The sequence below is a fragment of the Lagopus muta genome, chromosome 3, assembly GCF_023343835.1.
Source record: "Lagopus muta isolate bLagMut1 chromosome 3, bLagMut1 primary, whole genome shotgun sequence".
Taxonomy (NCBI): Eukaryota; Metazoa; Chordata; class Aves; order Galliformes; family Phasianidae; genus Lagopus; species Lagopus muta.
The window spans coordinates 91,486,362-91,500,576 of record NC_064435.1 but is presented as its reverse complement, the minus strand read 5'-3'; the positions used below and the strand labels follow the sequence as shown (position 1 = coordinate 91,500,576).

General features: G+C 39.8%; 1 protein-coding gene across 4 annotated transcripts in view; it reads right to left on the bottom strand.

Annotated features, from left to right (window-relative positions):
• Positions 1 to 11,723, bottom strand: part of ICE1 (interactor of little elongation complex ELL subunit 1) — a 30,306-nt gene extending 18,583 nt beyond the window's left edge. For 2 of the 4 annotated variants that reach the window (XM_048940702.1, XM_048940705.1), the window contains exons 1-12: positions 11,583 to 11,723; positions 10,721 to 10,779; positions 9,180 to 9,214; positions 8,754 to 8,772; positions 8,557 to 8,668; positions 6,585 to 6,661; positions 3,843 to 3,880; positions 2,349 to 2,431; positions 2,054 to 2,093; positions 1,914 to 1,973; positions 754 to 843; positions 616 to 669 (exon numbers count right to left, since the gene is read on the bottom strand). In XM_048940702.1, coding sequence (XP_048796659.1) covers positions 616 to 669; positions 754 to 843; positions 1,914 to 1,973; positions 2,054 to 2,093; positions 2,349 to 2,431; positions 3,843 to 3,880; positions 6,585 to 6,661; positions 8,557 to 8,668; positions 8,754 to 8,772; positions 9,180 to 9,214; positions 10,721 to 10,779; positions 11,583 to 11,666 — 751 coding nt within the window. In that variant the 5' untranslated portion in view covers positions 11,667 to 11,723. The remainder of the gene's footprint in view (positions 1 to 615; positions 670 to 753; positions 844 to 1,913; positions 1,974 to 2,053; positions 2,094 to 2,348; positions 2,432 to 3,842; positions 3,881 to 6,584; positions 6,662 to 8,556; positions 8,669 to 8,753; positions 8,773 to 9,179; positions 9,215 to 10,720; positions 10,780 to 11,582) is intronic. The other 2 variants (XM_048940704.1, XM_048940703.1) reach the window with 2 other exon arrangements.
• Positions 11,724 to 14,215: the final 2,492 nt, after the last annotated feature.

The following is a 14,215-nucleotide window of genomic DNA, read 5'->3' as shown; positions in this document are numbered from 1 at the left end:
ACTGAGAGAGTAAGAACTCTTTCAAGATTAAAGACAATTACACCAGTTTATAAAATTATTCTAGCAGCAAGAATGCATAAATGCTCTCTGTGGTTATCTTGATTATGTTTTTGTTTTGTTCCTTTTCAAACCACATGCGTTATTATTACAAAGTAGCCCATTTTTTACGTATGCAGATAAAAGATATTGCCCTAGGAAAGCCTAAACAATAATGAAAAAGAACTCAAATATTAATTATAATTGCACTAAATAGTTTTAACAATGGAAAGATGGCCTGGCTTTATCCGATTTAAATTCTATGATTCCACAAAGAGAAACACTGATCTCCGATAAAACCATAAGAACCAACAATCTCAAAAATCCAGTGCTCCCCATGAAACTAGAACCTAATCTGTGGTATTTTCCACATTTTAGCCCAGTTGGCTGCCCAAATCAAAATTTGCAGTGATTTTCAAATATCCTAATCACACGTGTACTTGATCAAGCAGTCTCAAAGTAAAGTATTTACGTCCATCCAATAACAGTTACACAAATAGTACCCAATCTGATGATGTTCCAGTATGGTTAAAATCAACACACTTGCATATTAATATATTCACATTTACTAGAACCTACCTTTTGTAACAGACAGCCTTCTTTTCCCAGGCCATGCCTTGTCCTGAGCAGAAACTGAATAAAAAAGTACAAATAAATGTTTTTTTAATAAAAAAAGACAGCTTCAAGAGAATTTCAAGACTTCATATGTCATCTCACCCAAGATGGGATCATTTTCCTGCTTCTCTCCTTTCTCTTTTGCGCTGTCAATGCACATCCAGAGTTCTTCCAACAAGAATTTTATTTTTTCTGTTAAAGGAAATATTTTTGTAAAGTAATAAAAATTAGCTTGGAGAACCAAGAACTTGTTTCTCTGTTCTTACACAAAACAGACATACCTATAACAACATATACAAAAAGATTAAGAAAAATGGGCACTTTACCTTAAAGAAAGAGAAAACTAAATTAAAAATTAAATGATGAGATTGGATACTAAGTTAATTCAATCCAAGAGGAAACAAAAACCTACCAATACCCATAAGCATTGACAATGTCTTTTTCACAATAGTTCAATTTTGCCAACAAATTTCATATACAAGTACTGCAAAGCAGGAAATAGAAAAAAAGAACTTCTTCTTTTGCCTGAAAATTGCCTTCTAGACAGTTTAAAAAAAAAAAAAATCAAAGCTAGGATTTTTAGAAGTGAAAAAAATGTAGCAGCTTCAAGTTAAGCCTCTTCTATCCTCAGTTCTTTAGAGGAAGTTTTCAATGCGTTAGCTTCATTTTGAAGTTATGATTGGATAATTTGTAGGAAATATTTTAGATTATTAGAAAAAAAACAAACGTGAAATACATCAGTTGGATAAGACAACTGTTTACTGTGGATTTCTGCTCTAATTAAGGAGAGAGCCTCACATGGTTACAGACTGCACTCCTATCTTGTATCTTTTGTTATGCATACTTCCTTCACAATCTGTTTGATTTTCAAAAATAACAGAAGTGTTTCTATTTTTCTTATTGCTTGCTTTGTTTTATAATTGCAAATCAATCTGCCACACTCTGCAAGAGTAGAGGTAGTCATTTTAACAAATATCTTCCTTATTGCAAAACTGAAGACAGTTGTCATCTATTACATTATTCCCACATCAAAATAACATATTTCTATCAGTCAACAACATCTGCTCTTAGAACAATTCTGTTGCTCTCTTGCCAATGTGCCATCTCAAGCTCTCCAAATGCTCTCACAAAAAAAAAAAAAAAAAAAAAAAAAAAAAAAAAAAAAAAAGTAAATTCAGGAAGGAAAATAATCAAATGCCTGTAAGACATAATATTCATAATGGTTTGGTCTGCACAGAGAAAGATCTTGAAAAAAATCTTACCTTTATCTATATCTGCTGCAAGAACTTCATTTGTACTCTGGGTCTCCGCATGTTTAACTGCTGAAAAGCAGGGAAAAAAGGAAGCGTTCAAATGAAACATTACCACACAAATCTGAAGGTCATAAAAGCTGAGTACATACCTTTCCTGCACTTCTCTTTAGGTACACCATCAAGATTTCCCTGTAAAAATTAAATATTAATTATTCATGCAATACACTGTCTGCAGAGAATCCGCTCTAAATTAAACTGAAATCTAAATCTACACTTCAAACATCATACTTCAGTTTGAAAATTTACAATCTCTTAAAACTGCTATGTTTATCCACTGATTATCCCCAAATGTCATTACACTATTTCAATACCTGCATTACAAATAATTTCCTTATTTTTTTTCCCAGAAAACTCAGTCTAGTTTATCAAACAGGAAAGTTTTACCTGTGCCTTCTTTAACTCTTTCTCAAGTTTTTTCTTCTCAATTTTCAGTTGTTTGAAGTCTTGTGTATGTTTTGTGGCAGCCTCTTCAAAAAAAAAAATCAAAATTCAAGTTAGAAATAAAAAGAGGTAACTAATTTAATTTATACAAGTTAGCAATTTGCAAATCACATTATGAGAAAAAGTAGATAGTGTGAAATAAAAATCTACCCAAGTTATATTTTAGCACATTAATACTTCAAACTTAATGTACTATTCATGCACGTGAGTATGCTTTGTCTGCACATCTAATATTAAAGGGAAAAAAAAAAAAGAATGAGGTGCAGTGCACTTTGTGTGCTTCATTCTGTAATTTAGAACTGAGGTTCTAGCTTAAGGGTAAAAACACTATAGCCAACTGCATTAGAAAAATGTAGATAAGCATTACCACAGACAGTGCAGATGGATGTAGATAAGAATGCTGTAACTCTCAGAGTCCAGCATAAACCTTGAGAGAATGCAGAAGGGAAGAAATAAACAGTTGCATGGCAGGTAAATGGGGACTGAATTTGAGGTTCCTGGGGAAATCCACAAGGAAGAGAGATGCTTGAAAGCTTGGTGAAATACCAGCTTAATGATTTATATACAGAGAGCAGAGACAGATGGAACTTGTCTTCTAATCAGATGATGTAACAGAACACAGCAGATCAAAAGCAAGCACACTGAAAGGCAGCTCAGATGGCAGTCCAACAAAAGTGATTAGAGGGAAAGAAAGAAAACTGGATTGACAAAAGATACCAACCTAAAGATGGAGAGTGGGACATGTAACAAACACAAAAAGAACAAATCAAACTGGAAAAAATGCAAACTTCCTCACAGTATTTTGTTCTAGCTCTGCCAGAATTTGCATTTGGGGTTGAAGGATTTAAAAAACATCCTGCCATTCTAGAAGAACTCTAAAACATTAATCAAAATGAACATAACGTAACTATATTTTACATCAGGATTTGGAGGGTTTCTAAAATTAAGATACAAGTCATTCAGTTTGTAGTGGCTAGCTAACAAAACTTAATGTTTTAACGTATATGGAAATTCAAACTGTACCCATATATGCCACACAGGAAAATGTTTGCCCTGCAAACAGACAGTTCATCAAGGGAAGTATCAAAATGCTTTAAGCATATCCACTCTCCACTAGCAAAAAGAATAATGAAGGGAGAATATGGGGAAGGGAAAGACTGCCATGAGGTAAGTGCTTTTAAAAAAACAGCCTCTATTCTTCACGGTTTTCAAGTTCCCTTATAACTTAGTTTAGGTCATGAGCCTACAATAACCTACTGAAAACGTTCTGCAGAATGGCAGATGTGATTCAGAGGCTGAGCATCACACTCGCCTTGCTCTCTGGGACTTCAGAATTACAGAGTTTTTCTTTAACTTTTCCAATTACCTCTCTGGGTACCAAAAGAATTAAAAGATGGAAGAGGACAACAGCACTGGTAACACAGTGTAAACAGTTACCTTCAAGTTTTTTCACTTTTGCTTCCAGTTTCTTTCTCCTGTTAAAAAGAAAGCATTAATATATAATTTCTGTATACAATTACACTGCGTGAAAAATTACCAGAAAATAAATCCAGACATTTCAGAGAAATGACTTCACAGACTTCAGGCCTGTGTCCCTGAATTTGAAAGCTTAAATCAGTGACATGCTGCTGACATTCCCAGATCAACAGATTTATCTGTTACAGCAACAGTTTACTTAAGAGAGCCAGTCCACTAATCTATGCATATAAATATACATTCAGCTAAAGCTTTCAGCAAAAAAAAGCATTCTAAGAAAACTGGCTTCTGTTTTCTGCACTTCTGTGCACACAGTGCTGTGTGGGGTCTTGTCTGGTAAGGTTTTGGAAGCAGGGTGGGGAAGCCTCCTTGAGAAAAGAGTAGTTCCAACCAGCTGCAAAGCAGATCCATTTCAGACCAGAGGTGAGTTTATCAGTGACACCGCTATCATCTCTCTAGTAACATACTTTAAAAAAGAATAAATAAATAAATCAATAAATAAATAGAAGTTCTCTTCAGTGCATCCCAGGAGTCTTCTGGATTGCTTACAGCCGACTGTGTTGCTTTCCCAGCAAACATCTAGATGGTTGAAGTTGAAATGCCCCATCAGGATGAGAACCTGCAAGTGCAGTGCAGCTGAAACAAGAAGTCCTAGTCAACAGACTCTCCTTCATCAGGTAGCCTGTAGAAGACTCTGCCTACCAGACATCTTTTGTTGATCCATTCCTTAATTTTCACCCACAAGCTCCTAACTTCTCTGTTGCTGTTGCTCAGAAGCAAGACTTTGCAATCCATCCCTTTCTTAATATAGCAACATAATAGAACAACATCACTGCCCCTCCTGCCCTGCTATCTCATCTAAAAAGCTTGTAGTCCTTAACTGCACTGTTTCACTTCTGCCATTTATCCCACTGTGTTTCCATTATGGCATCAAGATCATAGTTTTCTAACTGCACCATGATACCAAACTCCTCCAACTTGTCTCCCAGTCTGCATGCATTGGTGTAAGGGCATTTCAGCTGGGCTATCAGGTGCATAACTTTTTCAGAGTAGCCTTCCCACATTTCACTTGGAACAATGCTTTGTGTTCTCCTTGTTCCCCTTGGTGAATCCATGGTGACTAATCCCAATGATTTTCTCATCCTTCACATGCCTGGAAATGATTTCCAGGAGTAGTAGGTTCACTATCTTTCTAGCAATTGATGTGAGAAGCCTGTATTTCCCTGGGTCCTCCTTCTTGCCCTTCCTGAAGATAGGAGAGACAAACAGGGGACAGGACATAAAAGTGTATTTACGCCAGCATATTAATGACTTTTCTCCTGAGGCATTGCAGCAGTGGTGTTGCTACTCCCTGCTGCTTGGATAGGAGGCTACACATTCCTTCAATCTTACAGGACAAAGAACCTATATGCAAAAGAAGAGCAGTCTGGCAGAAGTGAAAACAGCAAGTGACAACACTGTCAGTCTGCTACAGCACACTGTTGTGCTTGTGATTATCCATGTGTTTCTCAAGGCACACAAAGGTACAAGGGAGGACCTTTTCTCATAGGAGAAAAACTGCCAGTCCCTTAATTGCCTCTATGGATATTCACTGGAACTCTTTCCAGCATGCTCATGTCTGTATTGTACTGGGGAGCACAGAACACACTGCTCCAAGTATGGCCTGCCTCAGTAGTGCTATAAAATAAGCATAAAAAATAAAGAAAAAGGAAAAAAAAAATGAGGGAGAATGTCTTCCCTAAATTTTTTATTAACACTAGTTTACAAAGAAGGGAATAAAGAAGTAAATTCCCACTGGTATGTGTGCTGTATATATCAGAAATAAAAGCTGGCAAGAAAAAAAAGCAAAACAGTTTTTTATAATTAGACAACGAGCATTAGTGTTGATAAATGCAAAGTGATGCACATGGAAGAAAATTACAATTACAAACTCACAACATCTAGCTGTACACAAGGTGATTCCTTTTTGAGATCATCAGAAGCTTTCCACACAACACTGACAAATCACTGTTCCCAGCCACAACTGATTTAATGCTAGGAGTATAAGAGTTAAAAAGCAAAGGACAAATTCTTCACAAAGATGATAAACGCAAAAGCTCCAGTGAGTGACTGGTTACTTTAAGAACAAATGATGGGAATTACCAAGGCAGTGTTTCACAGTGTCATGTACTACGTGAGCAAAAACAGCTTCTCTGTTTTTTGGGGCCATATCCTTTTTGTTCATTTCCAACCATGACAGTCAGGTCAGCATCCGCTCAATTGCTTTCTTAAAAGTCAACATTACAATAACTGTTTATAAAAGCAAATTACACTGATAATATCATTTATGCATTGGGCCCAGATACTCATCAACACAATGAAAATGGAAGGCAATAAGAAAAACAAAACAAAACAAGAAGAACCACTTAAAGCAGAGAAATTAGACTTTCTTCTCCAACTTCACCTTGCTCTTAAAATCCTTCACTAACAACCACCAGAAGCCACTTCAAAACAGAATACTAAGTAATCTAACATTACTTTTTAGAGAGTTTGCTACACAGTTTAAGACAACTCTCCCATCGATTCCCTGTTCTATGAAACTACAAGCTAACTACATGTCAGCAAAATGAAAAGTGTAAGTAGGTAAGGTACAAGATCAAGTTCTGGAAGAATGAGCAGAAAAGAAAAAAGGTGGAAAAAAAAAAAAGCAGAAATATCACTCACACAGCATCACTTCTAACTATTTCTTCTTTAAGTCTAACACATTCCAGTTGGCTCTCCTGATAAATCTTGAGAGAACTCTGTAGGAAAAAAAAACATAATTACAACATGAGAGGCTTCCTGGGTGTGGGGAGGGTGGGGATGTGAGGAAAAAAGTAAAAACATAGCACACATTTTAGCTATTCTAGTGAGAACTGTTGCATAGACAAAAAAGTACATTCAATAAGAAAAGAAGCACATTGAAAGGTCTCTCTTGCACTTAAAAAGCAAAAGTTATAACAAAAAAGAATCTATCTTCTGAGCATACATTTCCAAGGTCTGAAAATCTGAATAGGAACTCAAAGCTGCAGTTGAGAGCAAAGCTAATATACAGCATGTATACAACCTGGCATGCTCTCAGGAAAAGCAATCAGGATATCAGTTATGGAGCACAGGCACTTGAGCACAGGGAACAAGTCAGAGGAGACGCAGATACGCGCGTGCCCACAGGGCTACGATGTCTTTAGCATCACTGAGATGTAGTGAAATGACTCTTACAACAGGAAAGTAGGAACAGATAGGTATAAACTCTTTAGGAAAGACAGGCAGGGGAGAAGAGGAGAGGGTGATGTCCTCTACATCAGTGACCACCTGGAGTCCATGGAGCTCCGCCCAGGGACGTATGAGGAGCTGACAGAGCTTATAGGTTCTGGTTAAACGGGAGGCAGGGGAAGGAGACATCATAGTGAGGGTCTGCTACAGAGTGCCTGATCAGGAAGACCAAGTGGATAAAGCCCTCTATAAACAGATAAGAGAGCTTCGCATTCACAAAACATGGTCCTCAGAGGGAACTTCAACCACCCTGATGTCTGTTGGAGGAATAACACAACAGGGCACCAGAAATCATAGAGGTTCCTGGAATGCATCGGTGATAACCTCCTCTTCCTAGTGGTACAGGAATCCACAAGAAAAGGTGCTATGCTGGACCTCATCTTCACCAACAAGGAGAGCCTGGTGAGTAACGCAAAGCACAAGGGCAGGCACCACAACCTGATGGAGTTCAAAATTCTTAGGGTGTCAAAGAAGGTGTATAGCAACCTTACTGCTCTGGACTTCAGGAAAACAGACTTTGAACTCTTGAGGGAACTGCATGGGAGGGTGACATGGGAGAAAGCCCTGGAAGGAAGAGGGGCCCAAGAAAGTCGGTCAGTATTTAAGGACCACGTCCTTCAAGCCCAGAAGAAGTGCCAGGGTAAGTTTAGGTTGGATATCAGGAAACAGTTATTTACAGAAAGGGTTGTTAAGCATTGGACTGGGCTCCCCAGGGAGGTGGTTGAGTCACCATCCCTGGATGTGTTTAAAAACCATTTGGATGTGGTGCTCAGAGACATGATTTAGTGGTGGGTTGATGGAGTTAGGGTGGCATGGTTAGGTTGTGGTTGGACTCGGTGATCTTTAAGGTCTCCTCCAACCTGAGCAATTCTGTGATTCTTTAGTAAATAAGCGTACTTTGAGGATTTGAACAGTCAAATTTTCTTCTGCAGAAGAATTAGGTAAGAGGCAGGAGAGAAATTAGGAATAAACCCTAGTAGCTAATAATGTAGAAGTATACATTCAAAACTGCAAAAGAAACAAAATACTAGTTAGTTCAGACAGACTCTCTTTGCACCTTTTTAGTACAGGTTATGAAGAATTCAGTAATCTAGTTAGATTAGTAATCTAGAACAGAAAAGCAAAGGAATTCAAATATAACTCCTCCTTTCCTAAATAATAATAACCAAATAATATGATAAAAAAAAAAATCATAGAGCAAAAGTTCAGGTAGTTCCTATCTGAGACTTGCTGTCATTTATTTGATTTCACCTAGAACCAGCGCTGCTTGTCCCAACAATCTGGCAATAATTGGGCTCATTATAACTCAAGTCACTAAGATAAGTATTAAATGTTTGCTTCTTTCAACAGACTAAGTGCAAGTTATTCAAACCTAAAAGCACACCTTTTTCTCTTCCAACTCTGCTTTTAAAGAACCCAACTCTTTCTGATCCTTTTCCAAAGGCAGGATTTTCTGTAGCATCTGTTCCACTTGACAACGTAGAGCAGAGATCTCCCTGCAACAGGAAATGTAATTTAAATTATAAAAGATTTCAAAAACACACAGGTACGTTTAAAACTAGTCAATCAGATCAAGCTTACCTTTCAGCAAATTGAAGCTGTAATCTCTCGTTAAGGTAGACATTTAAGATAACTTATTCTACTTCCTGAAGTATATTTCAGTCCAATCACCACTTGCAGAAAAAATCTAATGACTTCCAACCAACAAGCAAACACTTCATTTTGCAAGTTTAACTGAAACATTTCAATGTGTTTGAAGTGAATAAGCAGAGCTTTTCTTTGACAAAAAAATTCTCAGCAATGCAGATTTGAAGTAGTTCCTGTTAAAGTGTATATTAGACACACAGATGTTTAGTTTTGAAGCCCCCTTTAAGTCCAACCAGTCTGTTCTTTACTACAGAACGGCACGCTCCCTTAACTTAAGCTTTAAATAAAAAGCCTCAGGCCCTCATGAGGAACGCTGATGTACCACTACTGTGAGAGCACTAATAGAAACACAAAGGATATCAGTGCATTTCTGTTGATACTCCGTCAGCAAACGGCTGCAAGAGAAAGATAAAAATATTATTCACAAAAGCCAATTACACTACTCATTTTCTAAACAGATTTTAACCAATACATCCTAAGATGCTTTTCCTTTTGCTTTACAGATAAATGCAGAAAATAGGTGATTAGTTCCCATTTTCTGATAGAAGTCAATACTTCTCTTTTGTTTCATTAAGCCATTCAAATCTCAAACCAGACTTCCACAGAATGAAAAGAAAATACAGCTAAACTAATAGCTACAGGAACTTACTTATAACTATTTGCTGCTTTTGTAAAAAAATAGAAAACATAGCATTTGGGTAAGCAGTATGTGTGTATCTATGAGTTTATTGCAAAGTTAAGCCCTAGTTTCCAAACTTAATATCTTCCATGGAAAGAAAACACAAATGGAAGAAAAATAGTCCAAACGACTCTATGGTCTTAATCTTTATATTATTATCCTAGAAACCTTAAGCATGTAAAGGCTGCTCTGACCAGTGAGCCAAGGGACGGCATCAACAAGAGCTATTTCCTCCTTTCTTCAAATTTAACAGTCTTATGAATGGAGAGAAGAAAGGGCAAAAGTGAGAAGTTCAGTGGTAGATACTCCAGAAAGGCCTCCATTACCTTCTCCTGCAGCAGGTAAAGACTCGTCAAGTCAGACAAAAAATAAAGGGCTGAGTTGCAAGTAGATAGAGCAGAGGTAATTCACAGAGGAAATGAGTGCACAGGTCAGAGGAAGGAGGACACAAAGTCTGGACATAGGAAAAGTGCTCTATGGAAGCACAGAGTAAAGGAGTTTAGTAGAAGAGGGTCTCAAAGTAAAGCAGCAGGGCTCTCCTAAATTCTTCTGGAAACTAGATTAGCTAAAGGCTGATTGACACGTTATCTGGAGAACAGTACATAAGAAACAAACCACTGTAATTAGGAGATGTAGCAAGTGTATCTGGCCATGGTATGGAGCATCACAAAACATACCACAATACTTTCTTTCATAGAATTTTATGCTGATGGTTGTTGAAAAGTGGTAGAAATGGTCCCAAAAAATAAAGCAAACTATAAGAAGCATTTTGGAATGTTAGTGTCTAACCATTTTACAGCATCACAGCATATTCTGGTATTTAACTCCAGCATCATTTCACATCTTAATGCTGGGATGAAGTTTTCCTGGAAAGGTTTTAATACATCTGTGCTCAGCTTTCTGTTCAAACGCATGGTTAGCAATCTATAAAAAGAAGTAAATCAGTAAATCTCTTCAAAGAGCTGCTTCTGCTAGCTACCTATTCAGAATAATAAAACTACACAAAACATCCCTGTTTTTATTTTCACACAAAGACATTTTAAGTTATAATGAAGCCTTTAAATCTAGATTTAAGATTTGTCACTGAAGAAGTTTCTTCTACTTTGAGAGTTTACTTTTGTGCATTAAATGAACATCTACATCCCACAGCTCATATCCAGTCTATTAATTAGTTAAGAATAGCAAATATACACAGAATGCACACTCGTGCAATTGTACTTACTCGCCATGAATCATTTTTTGCTTCAGTGCAACTAACGCAGCTACATATTCATTTATATTCTGTAAGGAAGAGTATCAAGGTGGTCAACATGTTTCACCCAGAATGGTACCAAGCACTGTAAATGGCTCCTAATCTGACTAGGAATGTTTTACATTGTAAAATAATCTGCCTTTTTAAATTCTATCTTATAAAACAGCCTGCTTACTTACTGAATAAATATTTGTGTTAAGGTATGCATACAAATACATGTTAAGAATGCAGATTCCACATGACAACGTGTACGCTCAGGACAGGGAAGAAGTTCTCTCAGCTTTGCCAGTACAGGAGAATACGTACAAAATTCATCATAATTGCTCTCTCAAAATCAAACTAGACTTAGGAAAGATGTTTTGAATAAACACTGCCCAGCTCTTTTCAGGCTACAGATAGCCCACGTATATATAATTCACGTCAGTTCTGGGTGCTCCTGATGATCTTTCCCACTCTACGAGCTCTCGTTTAGAGGGCAAACACAGCTTGTTCCAAACGTTATACCGCGTAACGTTCTCGCAAAGGCAAGCATCTTTCTTCCACTGCATCGAAGCAACCTCAAAGGGATACTACAAACTCATCGGTCTCTAGCCAAACCGCGGTTTAATTGCACCGACGGGAGACACTTTTCTACCAAACGCCGCATTTCGCGCACATAAGGCTCGGCTCTGCTGCTACCTGCCCAGACCCCGCACGCCACATTCACCGTCCGAACTCACGTCGCACCGGGAGGAGGGACGCGGAACGCAGCGTTCCTCACCCCACAACGGCCCGGCCCGCTCAAACCGCTCAAAAACCCCGCCCGGGCACTCCGGCACGACGCGGCCACCGCTACCTGCTGGAGAACGGCGCAGTTCTTGCAGGGCACGGCGGCAGCGGTCCCCGCGGGCGGCGGCTGCGTCTCCCCAGGCATCATAGTCCCCGCCGCGCCCCGCGCACGCCTCCTGCGCGCAGCTCCGCCGGCGACGCGGGCACGGCGTCACACAGCGCGCCGCCGGCACAGACAGGACCCGAGCGTGGCTGCGCCGCTGCCTGACTGCTGGCGGCGGAAAGACCCAGCGTGCCGTGCTGCGAACGGGGCGTGCGGCTCGGCGCCGGCTGAGGAACGGTGCTGTTTTGCTTTGTCGGTACGCCCGTTCCTGCGCGGCGCCGCCGCCGGTCGGGCGCGAGTGCAGGCGCCGCTGTGGAGAGGCTGTTTGGGCTCGAAGGAGGAGCTGAATGGCTGGGGGTGCTGTGCGTTGTAGGCTTGCGTGGAAGCTGCGCCCCGCTTACGGACCCCGGTGTAGTGGGAAAGTGGAAAGAATGATTCAAACGCTTAAAACGCTGCTGAGCAAAATATAAGTCTATGCACTGGACTCGGGCTTTACCTTATGTCTTGTTGAGATCTGGAGTCTAGCCTCGAGGCAGTCAGTCCGTATGAATTGGTGTACAGGCAGCCACATCAGACTACTGGATCACCAGTGTTGGAAATATCCAATAATTTATCAGGACAGTATCTCTGATAAAGCAGATTTTATTCGCAATTGCACTGTTGGGCCTCCTGCAAGCAGGAGAGCACGCAGAAAACAGCGTTCCATCTTTTATGCCCTATTGCCTAATGCTTATCTCTTTCTCCCCTGGTTCCTCGTTGGCTGAGTACTTCAGGATCACAATCTTCCCGACACTCAAGTAAACATATAGATGCTGGATAAACATAAATTGTTGCTAGCTAAGCGTATATCGCTAATTAGTTAAGTTCTCACATCTGCTCATTCAACACTTGGTCGTTGTTTCTGGACATCTGCTTCTCTTGCATAGAGAAGGAGAACAGGGGGAGTATCTTGATGCCTGCCTGTTGCATCCCAGCCTACCCACAGAGCAAGGCAAGCCTTGCGTAGAGGCCCTGGCTTCTTTGATGTTTGTTAAGTCTTTTTCTCTGTTGCTGAGGGTCTCTTATCCAAACAGAACAGCCCTACAGTATGCTTTCTAATCCATAATACTATACGTATACTATTTGGAACATTTACAAACTATTGCAGTTTTGCAAGCAAGAATAATCACACAATTCAGCAACTATATAGAGAAGAGAGAGGGAGAGAGAAAAACAAGGTTTCACCACTACTTGGGTCCAGCGTTGTCTTGAATTGAGGAGTTTTATTGGGTGGTGGATCATGAAAGGTAAATGTGTGCTCACTTGTATATAGTTCAGTTTGTCCAGGAACATCCTTGGGATGGAAACTCCCTTGTGTGTGTGCAGTTAGCTGATTCCAGAAGATTCAGTGATCCCTCCTCAGTGAGCTGCTCAAACCAATAGCTTTCAACCAGTAGAATTATTCAAACTGATGTTTTTAATCAGCTGATGTTTTTAGTCATAAGAGGAAACAGATGCTGTCCATGACAGAAAGTAGATGCTGTCTGCAAGAGGAAGCAGAGAAAAGCTGGTTGCTGCTCTGCGTCTGCAGGTCTCCATCCATCCTTCTCCTGGCTCTCCTTTTTCAGACCTTTCTGCTCATGTTGTTTGAATCAGCACAGGCCAAGTTCCTCATTAGTCTCAGACACCACCTTCTGGTTCAAACAACAAATAGCAGACATAAGGGTCTAAAGTTCAAGAGTAGTGATACGAACATAACAGAAGAAATAAAGACAGAAGAGACAGAAGAAAGAAGCAAAGTGATCATATATCTAAAAATAGTTATGCTAATCATCAAAAATACAAATCCAATTTACAAGGTTAGTCCAATTTGTGCCAGCCATTTTCCATACCTGATAAGTCCCAAGGACTGTAAAAAAGTGGTAAACCAGCATATAGGTTAGAGTCCCTTGAACCAGTCTTTTGGTTAGAGTGGTTGGGACAGTTCAGAAGTCTGACAATTTTTTTCATCTTAGCACGAGCTTCTTCTACAGAGGTGGTGGCATTATGAACAACATTACTCACACACATTATACAACATTACTCCTGGGTTAAGTTTAACACGCTGCATACTCATTTTCCATTCTGCACCTGTGTGCAGCATTACTCCATTCCAGATGCAGCACATAGCACTCTTCTTCTTCTGAAAAAGTTCTTCTTCTGAAGAACTTTTCTGTGTGTCCATGCTTAGACCTTCCTAGTCCAGGTATTAGATGGGCCAACCCATGGTGCAGCCTTGCTCGACCTGGTGCTCACTAATGCAGAGCAGAGCATTAGGGATGTTAAGACTGGAGGCAGCCTGGGCTGTAGTGACCATGCCTTGGTGGAGTTTGTGATCTTGAAGAACTCTGGCAAAAAGCGGAGTTAGGACCCTGTGCATCAGGAAAGCAAACTTTTGGCTTCTCAAGGAATTGCTGGATGGGATCACCTGGGAAACTGACATTAAGGACACAGGTACAGAGCTGGCAGCTCTTTAAGGACACCCTTCTGAGAGCGCAACAGCTCTCTGTCCCCCAGCAGAAGAAGTCGAGCAGGGGAGGCAGGCGATCAGCATGGCTGTGCAAGGATCTGCAGCT